Genomic DNA, 11,122 nt, shown 5'->3' on the forward strand with positions numbered 1-11,122 from the left:
TACAAAAAGGGGAGCCTGGGGCCAGGCGTGGTGGCTCACTCCTGTAATCCCAGCACTTTGGGAGGCCGGTGTGGGTGGATCACCTGAGGTCGGGAGTTCAAGACCAGCCTGACCAACATGGAGAAACCCCATCTCTACTAAAAATACAAAATTAGCCAGGCATGGTGGCGCATGCCTGTAATCCCAGCTACTCGGGAGGCTGAGGCAGGAGAATCGCTTGAATCCTGGAGGTGGAGGTTTTGCTGAGCCCAGATCGTACCATTGCACTCCAGCCTGGGCAACAAGAGCGAAACTCTGTCTCAAAAAACAACAACAACAACAACAACAAAAGGGGAGTCTGGGGGAGGGGGCGAGGCCCTGTCTGCAGTGTCTCCCTGCTGAATGCCACGCACCCAGGATGGCTGCCAGCACCATGGGGGCTCACATGCAGGTGCTTTAGGCAAGAATGCCTGGGAGATCACCAGAAGGGCTGGCCAGGTGTCCTTTGGCCTCCCTCGATGTGGACAGAGGGGAGACGACAGGCGGTCCTGACCCACTCCCCCTGTAAAGCCTGAGTAGGATGGGCGGGAGACCAGTCCTAAGTACCAGGGGTTTATCCCCCGACCATCTCCGGCGTGCTCGGATGCTAGCAAGCACATCATGGTGTCAGAGAGGGGGTGCCAAGGCCGAGACAAGTTCAGCAGAGTGTGGACCACGATGAGATATATGACAAGGGGGCCCGGTGGCAGTGGAGGGACATGGGCTGCAGAAAAGGCTCCGGAGCTGGGGACATGCTGTTTCCTGCCTTCCATTCTGGGCAACCAGCCTGCTTCCTTTTCCTAACTCAACACGCAGTAATCCTCCATTTTCAGAGGAGGTCCCAGATTTTCCAAACTAGGAGGACATGATTGGAATATAGGAATGGGGCTGAGGTTCCGACATGACACACGAAAGTGCCTGTGACAACCCACATCCGTGGAATAAAGGAACCATGTGGTCATCTCACTAGCCACAGAAGCAGCACTGCACAATCCAACGCCTCTCATGATAAAAACACACTAGGAATAGAATGGGAACTTCCTTACCCTGATAAAGGACAGCTATGAAAAAGCCACAGCTAACTTTATACCCCCTAGTGAAAGACTGGAAGCTTCTTTACCTTTAAGATGAGGAACAAGGGAAAGACATTCACAGGCACTTCTATTCAACATTGTACTAGAGACTCTAGCCAGAGCAAATTAACAAGAAAAAGAAATCGAAGGGCCGGGAACGGTGGTTTACACCGGTAATCCCAGCACTTTGGGAGGCCGAGGCGGGCAGGATTGCTTGAGGCCAGGAGTTCAAGACTAGCCTGGCCAACATGGCAAAACCTCGTCTCTGCTAAAAATACAAAAATTAGCTGGGTGTGGTAGTGTGTGCCTGTAATCCTAGCTACATGGGAAGCTGAGGCAGGAGAATCACTTGAACCCGGGAGGCGGAGGCTGCAGTGAGCCGAGATTGCACCACTGCACTCCAGTCTGGGTGACAGAGTGAGACTGTGTCTCAAAAAAAAAAAAAAAAAAAAAAAAAAAAAAAAAAAAAGAAAGAAAGAAAGAAAAGAAAAGAAATCAAAGCCATCCAGATTGGAAAGGAAGAAGAAAAACGATTTCTATTTGCCAATGACATGATCCTAATATGTAGATAATCCTGAGGAATCTACTAAACAAATTATACTTAATAAACAATTTTAGTAAGGTCGCAAGATATAGGATCAATGTATAAAAATCAATTTTTTTTTGAGACAGAGTCCTGCCCTGTCACCCAGGCTGGAGTGCAGCGGTGCAATCTCAGCTCACTGCAACCTCTGCCTCTGGGGTTCACGTGATTCTCTTGCCTCAGTCTCCTGAGTAGCTGGGATTACAGGCACACATCACCATGCCCCGTTAATTTTTTTTTGTATTTTTAGTAGAGACGGGGTTCCACTATGTTGGCCAGGCTGGTCTTGAACTCCTAACCACAGGTGAGCCACCCGCCTTGGCCTCCCAAAGTGCTGGGATTACAGGTGTGAGCCAACACGCTCAGCCAATCAATTGTATTTCTATACAGTAGCAATGAGAAGGCTGAAAGTAAAATTAAGAAAACGATTCCATTTATGATAGCATCATAAAGAAAATACTCATGAATAAATTTAAACAAAAGTGCAAAACATCATGTAAAGAAATTAAAGACCTAAATAAATGGAAAACGCATCCCATGCTCATGAACAATACTACCCAAATTGATCCACAAATTTGATGCAATCTCTATCAAAATGCCAGCTGGCTTCTTTCCAGAAATTAACAACCTGATCCTGAAATTAATATGGAAACTTGAGGGACTTAGAATAGACAAAACAGTCTTGAAAAACACGTACAAAGTTGGAGGACTCTCATTTCCTTACTTCAAAACTTACTACAAAGCTGCAGTAATGAAAGCAGTGTGGCGCTGGCTTAAGAACAGACATTTTTCTAAAGAAGATCCACAAATGGCCAACAAGCACAAGAAAAGGTGCTCATCATTTAGCTAACAGGAAGTGCAAATCAAAATCACAATGAGATACCACTTCACACCCAGCAGGACGGCCATAACAAAAACCCAGAAAATAACAACTGTTGGCAAAGATATAGAGAAATTGGAACCCTTATATGTTGCTGGTGAGAATGTAAACTGGTTCCAGCCACTGTGGAAAACAGTTCAATGGCTACAGGCACATACTCCAAAGAATTAAAAGCAAGGACTCAAACAGATACAAGTAGACCAGTGTTCACAGCAGCGCTATTCACAACAGCCCAAGGGTGGAAGCACCCCAAATGCCCATCAACTGACGAATGGATAAATATGTTGTATATCACAAAATGAAATATTATTTGGCAATAAAAAGAAATTGACTATTGATACATGGATGAACCTTGAAAACATTATGATTAATGAAAGCCAGACACAAAAGGTCAGTTTCTATGAAATGTTTAGAATAAACAAATCCATAGAGACAGGAAGTAGATTGGTGGGTGCCAGGGGCTAGGAAGTTTGTGGGAGAAATGGGGATGTGATTGCTAATGAGTGCAGGGTTTCTTTTGGGGTGATGAAAATGTTCTGGAATTACTGGTGTGGGTTGCACAACCTTGTGAGTATACTAAAAACCACTGACTTGTACACTTTGAAAGGGTAAGTTGTGCAGTAGGAGAATTATAGCTCAATACAGCTGTAATTTTGGAAGTGCTGTGAGTCATTGGCAGAAAATGGCTTGGAACACAAGGCTAGGCTAGAGACTTGGGGGTTCCTAGCCTGGGGATCCCAGGCCTCTGTGGATTGTATATGGAAGGCGCTGCAGATGCACGTGCTTGTTTCTGAAAATCAGACCCATGAAGTGCCTCACCCTGACAAGGTGCGGACGAGGTTACTCAGGGGAGACAGGGAGAAGTGCCCCCTAAAGATGGGGGAGCACCCGTGTTAAAGGAGGCCAGGAGGCAGGCACGGGGTCCCAGAAGCTGACCTGTCTTTTGGAACAAAAGCTCCTTCTCCTCTGAAGAGGCTGGGACCTGGTGATGCGTCCACCCCCAGAAGCGCAGTCCCCTGGGACAGCTCATGGCTTGCACTGCTTTCCGTATCTACTTTTTTCAGTCCTCTTGTTTTCCCTTAGTTGTAAAGGATGGTTCTCCTCCTAAAATCCCGGCTTTGATTGGGCCAAGGAGGAATGTAGAAAGTGAAAGTTTGCAGCCAAACTCCCATGGTTTCAAAGGGAGCCCAGCAGGAAAGCGCACAGAGGGCGCATGCGGCAGTGGCCCTCCTCCTGGCGGGTCTCCTTGGGGTGGGCAAGTCCCTTCCATGAAGGAGAGCTTAGGGCGCAGAGCAGGGAGGGCCCACCCAAGTTCACCTCCCTGAAGGCAGGCCCAGCCCGACCTGCCGAGGCCTTCCCGGAGGGCTGTGGGGAGCCCCAAGGGCTACCGGTGTCGTCCCATGGCTCATTTCAGGCCTGGGGTGCAGCTGGGGTCGCTCTCCCCTATCCACACGTCCCCACGAGGTTGGCCTTAAATGAAGTGCGACACCAATCCTTCTCCAGGAAAGTCAAAACGGCCCCGGAGGAATCGCTTGGAGAAATCGCTTGCCGTTTGATGGAATGACTCCCGAAAAGGAAGCAGTAGGATGGGATCCAGAGTCCCCGTCAACCAACCATCCCAGCCCTGGAATCCAACACGGATTCCACAGGACGCCCTCTCGGTCGCATTCCTATCCCGCTAGGGGGCTGGCAATGGCCACACAAGGTTTCCAAACAGCGGGAACAAGAGACGAGGAGTGGCAGCCGGGAACTGAGAGGGAAGAAGGCGGAGGACAGCGAACGGGAGAAGCCGATGGCCCCGCGCACCCCCGGAGAAGGGCCGGGGAGAGAGGACCAGGAGCTCCGCCAGGGTGGGGCAAGATTTGCGTCCCCGCCCTGCCCCTCGGCTCCCGCACCAGGTGGCCAGAGGAGCTCGGCTCACAGCGTGAAGTCAGTCCCCGGATTCCTGGGAATTCTCCCCCGTGCCCAGCCCCTCCTTCCCCCGCCCCCGCTCCCGCCCCGGAGTTCTCGCCGATCCCTGCACGGGTTCCCCCACGTTCTCCCAAGCCAACACCCCTCCTGCAAAGCACTTGATTCCTTCCCAGTCCAGACCAATAAACCCGAGAGTTGAATCCAGGCCACTAAACGCATACCTGTCTGAGCCCTGTCTGCTCCTGGGTGCCTTGACCTTGACCTCCCTCCACTTAGCCCTAGGAGGTCTCAGCCCACAGCATCCGGGACATTTCTCTAGACAGTCTGCAGGGTGCACACAGAAAGTACACAAATGCGGGGCCGGGGGAGCCTCCGCGCACACAGAGACGGGGCACAGGAACGCACTCACGTAGTCACGCCACGCACAGGCAAGAAGCCCCGTTCCGGGCCGCGGGGCTGGGCTCCAGGTCCGAGCTCCGGGCCCCGCGTCTCCTTCCCTCCCCGCGGGGCCCTGCTGGTCCACGCCCCGCAAAGCCCGGCCAGGCACTGCCACCCGCAGAGAGCCCAACCCGCTGATCCCGGCGGTGCCCACTCACCCGAGACGCCTAAGGCCCGGGAGCCCATCGTTCGGGCAGGGCCAGGCGGGAGTGGGTGTCGGGGTGGGCACCCAGCCCCCGGACGGACTTGGACCGCGCCCGGGGACGCCCACGCACTCCCACGCTCCAGGCCCGCCGGGATCTAGATTCGGCGCCCCCCGCACGGCAGGAGCCTGGCTCCCTCCCCCGCCCTGGGTCCTGCGGGGAGAGCGTGTGCGGGGAACTGCGCTCGTTGCTATGCAACCTCCATCCCGCGCCCGCCGCACCGCGCCTCCCGGGACGGAAGCGCGCCCCACCCGGGCCAACCCCAACTTCCCACCCCACCCGTGGCTGGTTCCCACGGAGCGCCAACACCCAACAGCCCCAGGATGGGAGGGTGCGGACGGCTCCCTACCTTGTCCTCCTCGAGCCCTCCCGCTCTCCCACGCCCGCCGCTCCGGGCCTCCCCACTGGCCCGCTCCTCCCCGCGGAGGGCCGCGCCCCCGCCGCAGCGCCGGCGGCCCTACCTGCAGCATCACTTTGTACTGCTCCTCCGGTTTCTGGACCACGCACATATTACATCCCATGTTGCTGGCCGGCGAGAGGAGGCAGAGGGCGGGAACGGGAAGACGCCTTTCACTGACCCGGGCGCGGGACCTCGGGTCCCGGGCCGGGGCCAGGGGCCATACCCTGGCGCGGGGGGCGGGCCGCCTAGCGGGGGAGGGGGGCACGCCCCCGAGGTGGGGGCAGCGGCTCGCCCCTCAGGTTAACTCTTCGCTGGCCGAGGCCAGGCGCGGGCATGCTCCCTCGCACCCGGCCAGGAGAAAAAGGGCAGCGGGGGATGGGCGGGCGCGCCGGGCGTTGCCAGGCTACGGCCCCCCAGGGAGCGCGGGGGCGCGCCGGGCCGCCAGGGGCCGTCAGGGGCCGTGGGCCGCGCGCCTCCCCGCCCGCGGGGCCCGCCGCTGCCGCTGCCGCCTCCGGCTCCTGCCCATGGCCGCCAGCCCCGGGAGCCCGGCCCTCGCGCTCGGCGCCGCGGCCCGGCCCGCGACAGGGGGGCAGCGGCGCGGCGGCGGCCCCCGCCCGCGGCCAGGCCAGCGCCCGCGCTCCCGCCTCGCCCGGCCGCGCTCTCGGCGCTCAGCCAGCAGCCGCTCGGCCAGCAGCCGCCGGCCGTCTCCAGCTCCCGCCCGGGACGACGGGCACGCGAGCGCGCCCACGGCGGCGGGGGAGGGGCGCGGGCACGGGGCGCACGCGCGCCGGGAGGGGCGGGGAGGGGAGCGGGGCCGGCTGCGGGAGGGAGCGGCGGGGGCGCTGGAGCCGGCGCGGGAAGCCGGGGGCGGGCGCTCGACGGAAGCGGGCGGGGGTCCTAGGCACCCCACGACACCCGGCGTCCGGTCCTGAGGGGCGGGCACCAGGCGTGTTGTCTGCGCGATGCCGCTCTGGGAGAGAGGGGTCCTGCCAGGAGGAGCAGTCTCCTGGGTCCCCCAGAGAGAGTCCGCGATTTCAGCCCCTCTCCCCGGTCTTGGACGCAGCAGCCCTCACGCCTCTGCTCCTTCCTCGGGCTTCGCCTTAAATCACTGCATCCCTCCTTCAACTCAGCCATTCCCTGCTGTCTTTGAAACGGACACCTTTGTTTAAAACAAGAAAGAAAGAGAGAAAGGGAGGAAAGAAAAGAAAGAGAGAGAAAAAAAAGGATGAGCGAAGCGTGGGGAGGGGGTGGGTCGTGGGGAGAGTGGCCTCGGAGGCCTTGGGACCCGGGCCTGCACACAGCACTGGCCAGCCTGGGCCCGCCGCCTACCTGTTCCTCAGCCCCAGCCCTCACCCGGTCCCCGCTTTCACAGCCCTTCCATCTCTTCCTCTTCTCTCCCACCACCTCCCCCTCTTCTTGGACAAGCCTGGAGGGAGAAGGCCTTTGCCTGGAAAGCAGCAGCGGGTGGAAGTCTGCGTTCCCAGGGGCTGCCCCGGCTGCAGGAGATCACTTGGAGAAATTGCTACATGCTTCATTTCCAGGTTTGGGCAAGTGAGGGAACCCCCAGCCACACGGGGCTGTTGAATCAGAGCCCTTCCTTTCCTCCCTGGCTCCTCGTTAGAAGAGAAATCAAGAATGGCGGGCCTGCCCAGAATGTGGAGAAGAGAGGCGAGTTTCTTATCCAGGGCTTCTCCCAGAAAGCAGAACTTGAGACAAGGGCTGGTGTGCAGGTTGCAACCTGCCACCCAATGGCTGGCTAGTCTTGAGGAATGGCGTCATATTGAGGGCTCAGCATCGGTCTCTGCAGCTGGTGGATGGAAGAACATTCACTAGCGGCAGTGTCTAGATGAGCCGTGGTAAGAGGAAGCCCTTGCCGTTGGGCTTATACAGAGCCTCCAGCCCTCCCACCATGGCCACTGGCATCGTGGGTCCATCGCATCCTGGGGAGAAGCTGGCTGACCTCCACCAGATGGTCCCCTCTGTTCGCTAGCTTCTGGCGCGCCCCCTCCACACTGCATGCTCCCCAGCGCCATGGGCGCGAAGACGAGCACGGGGCCCCACACTCTCCCTGAGCACTCCCATAGGTACCTCTTCGCCAAACCTGTCTCTTCTTCCAATCTTCCTCCACCCGGGTCCCTGACCAGTCAGCCCAGCCATTTTCCACTGCCCGGGGGTCATGGACACCTTCATCTCAGGCCATTTCTCCCTCTACAAAGTAGACAACCTAGTGTCTTGCTCCCCTAGAGGATGTCCCCTCACTGCTGTCTCTCAGGGCCACCCTGCAAAGGGCCTCAGTGTGACAGCAGGTGTTTTTCCTAGTGGTGACATGAGATGACCAGTCGAGGACCTGGGTCTAAGTCAGTCATGGGGACATCCCATCACCACCTCCCATGAGGCCATAGGTGTGAGCTGAAGGGGCATACCAGTGTGAAAGAGCCAGGTGACCGGTGGTCTGGACTGCCTGGGCCTCAATGTGCCATCTCCACCTCAATACTCAGTTCACAATGGGTGGCTTGGGTCACACAGGCCCTGGATGCCCCATGATCAGGCTGTAAGTCTCTCCTAGGTCCCAGTAGCATGGCCACAGCTATGCTTTTTTCAGTGGTGAGTGAGTAGCTCTGCCACCGAAGGTGTGGCCCTGCCACAGCCTCTATGGTCCCTGCTGGGATCCTTCCATTGAGGCTTCCTGAGGGTTCTGCACAGCATCCTGGCCTACCATGGACAGATCCCTCCAGCACCGTTAGGTTGGCGGGCTCTCGCTGCTGGTGGCAGAGCAGCTTGCCCTGCAGCCCAGTCCTCCTGCAGGGTCCTTTCTTGCTCTGGATCCCACTCAAAACAGGTCTCAGTTAGCCGGGCGTGGTGGCACGCACCTGTAGTCCCAGCTACTCAGGAGGCTGAGGCGGGAGGATGGCTGGCCCCAGGAATTCAATGTTACACGGAGCTGTGGTTGCACCACTGCACTCCAGCCGGGGCCACAGAGTGAGACTCAGTCTCTAAAACAACAAAACAAAAAAAGAACTGGTCTCGCCTGTGTGTCCGAAACCCCGCTCCATTAGACATTCCACCAGTTTGGTGATCTACCCAGCATCATGCCAGATAAATCCATTTTCTTGCTAAAGTTAGAGTCAGCTTCTCCCTGTAGTCAGAAAACCCTAACAAATATACAGCCCTGGGAGAGCGTCCGGGAGGAAGGACATGAGAGACAGCTGATCATGGGGCAGTTACTGCGCTTGACAGTGCAGCTTGAGGACAGTGCAGTGACATCCCAGCACAGCAGTCAGGCTGGAGCGGGCGATTGCGCTCAAGATAGAGACAGGGTGAGGGTGGCACCACCATGCTCCCCGGGGCACTCCAGCATTCTTTAACCTGAAGATGGGTACCCAGGTGAGTCTGGCCCAGATTCCTATCTGGATGGGTCCTATCTTACTCTGTGCTGATGAGGTAGGTCCCTGCTCTCCCTCCACGTCCCAGAGCTTGGACCCACTGAGGATGCCATGACACCCCACAGAAGGGCTCCACTCTGACCCACCATAGAGAGCTGCAAAAAGGCCATGGTGCTCTTAGAAGCAGGACACACAGAAGATCCCACCCTTCTGACTACAGTTGTCCCTCGGTGTCCACGGGGCATGGGTTCCAGGCTTCCCCCTACTGGGGATACCAAAATCCATGGACACCCAAGTCCCTGATCTAAAATGACATACTATTTGCATAGGACCTTTGCTCATCCTCCCTAATGCTTTGAATCTTCTCTAGATTACTTGTATTACCGGATGCAATGTCAGTGTTACATAAACAGTTATAGTGTAATGATTTTTTTTTTTTTTTTTTTTTTGAGACGGAGTCTTGCTCTGTCGCCCAGGCTGGAGTGCAGTGGCGCGATCTCGGCTCACTGCAAGCTCCGCCTCCCGGGTTCACACCATTCTCCCACCTCAGCCTCCCTAGTAGCTGGGACTACAGGTGCCTGTCACCATGCCCGGCTAATTTTTTGTATTTTTAGTAGAGACAGGGTTTCACCGTGTTAGCCAGGATGGTCTCGATCTCCTGACCTCGTGATCCGCCCAACTCGGCCTCCCAAAGTGCTGGGATTACAGGCATGAGCCCCTGTGCCCGGCCTGATTTGTTTTTTAATTTGTATTATCTTTATTGTTGTATTGCTATTTTTTATTTTTCAAGTGTTTTCCATCCATGGCCAGTTGAATCCTCAGATGTGAAACCCACGGATATGAAGGCCAACTGTATTTTTTCCACTGGATGCGTGCAATCCCCAGTCCCCAGCCCAGCCGTGCCAGATGTGTGAGTGGGGACCCATGTTTCCCAGGAGTCTCTAACGACCTTGCCCACTGGCTTTTCCAGAAGGGACTGTCAGGGAGGCTGAAGCCAGACCATGACCCAGAAACTCTGTCCAGCTCCCTTCTCCTGGGAGCCTTGGCCTGGAGTAACCGGGTTGCCCTTTCCTTACTTGGCCATGAGCTGAGTTTGCTGCTTTGTTTTCTCTCTCTCCATGGGTCGTGCTGTTGGCCTTGTATCTAAAGAAGTCATCACCAAACCCAGTGTCACCTGATGTTCCCATGTTATCCTCTAGGATTCGATAGTTTTGTGTTTTACATTTGAGTCCATGATCTGTTTTGAGATAATGTTTGTGAAGGATGGAAGGTCTGTCTCAAATCATTTTTCTCACAATTCTGGAGGCTGGGAAGCCCAAGATCACAGTGCCAACTGGTTCCATGCCTGGTGAAGGTCTGTTCCATCAATGATATCTTCTCATGATGTCCTTACGTGTTGGAAAAGGGGAGTAAAGCAAGACCACTGCATGAAGCCTCTTTTATCAGGGCACTAATCCTGTTCATGAGAGTAGAGCCCTCATGACCGAATCACCTCTCAAAGGCCCCACCCTGCGATACCATCATCTTGATAATTAGGTTTCAGCATATGAATTTTGGAAGACCACATACCTTCAAGCCACAGCAGTCTGTGCCTAGGTTCATTTTTCCGTGTGGATGTCCAGTTGTTCCAGCACCATTTGCTGGGAAGGCTACCGTTTCTCCATTGAATTGCCTTTGCTCTTTGGTCTATTTCTGCTACACTTTTTTTTTCTTTCTTTCTTTCTTTTGAGACAGAGTCTCGCTGTGTCACCCAGGCTGGAGTGCAGTGGCACAATCTTGGCTCATTGCAACCTCCGCCTCCCGGGTTCAAGAGATTCTCCTGCCTCAGCCTCCCTAGTTGCTGGGATTACAGGCACCTGCCACCACACCCAGCTAATTTTTGTGTTTTTAGTAGAGACGGCGTTTCACCATGTTGGCCAGACTGGTCTTGAACTCCTGACCTCAGGTGATCCACCTACCTCAGCCTCTCAAAGTGCTGGGATTACAGGTGTGAGCCACCTGCACGTGGCCTACTACGCCATTTTTTCAGATGGGCAGGGCCCCGGAGGGCTTCTCATATTCTCATATGAACGTGGTATTTTCCTTCTGTCTTTCGTTGTTGTTGCTTCAAGTTGACAGAGCCAGATTATCATTATCCATCAACACTTGTCCACCCAAGGCCCTCTTTCGTTTTATTTTCTGTTTAGAAAATAAGCTAAGGCCGTGCACGGTGGCCAACACTTTGGGAGGCCGA

General features: G+C 55.7%; 1 protein-coding gene across 6 annotated transcripts in view; it reads right to left on the reverse strand.

Moving 5' to 3' along the window:
* PDZD4 (PDZ domain containing 4) overlaps nucleotides 1-6,223 on the reverse strand; it is a 28,748-nt gene extending 22,525 nt beyond the window's left edge. For 2 of the 6 annotated variants that reach the window (XM_016944546.4, XM_016944545.4), the window contains exon 1: nucleotides 5,568-6,223. In XM_016944546.4, coding sequence (XP_016800035.1) covers nucleotides 5,568-5,627 — 60 coding nt within the window. In that variant the 5' untranslated portion in view covers nucleotides 5,628-6,223. Of the gene's footprint in view, nucleotides 1-5,061; nucleotides 5,290-5,567 lie in introns of those variants that run through there. The other 4 variants (XM_016944554.4, XM_063804134.1, XM_063804133.1 and 1 more) reach the window with 2 other exon arrangements.
* Nucleotides 6,224-11,122: the final 4,899 nt, after the last annotated feature.

Source organism: Pan troglodytes, chromosome X (genome assembly GCF_028858775.2).
Source record: "Pan troglodytes isolate AG18354 chromosome X, NHGRI_mPanTro3-v2.0_pri, whole genome shotgun sequence".
Taxonomy (NCBI): Eukaryota; Metazoa; Chordata; class Mammalia; order Primates; family Hominidae; genus Pan; species Pan troglodytes.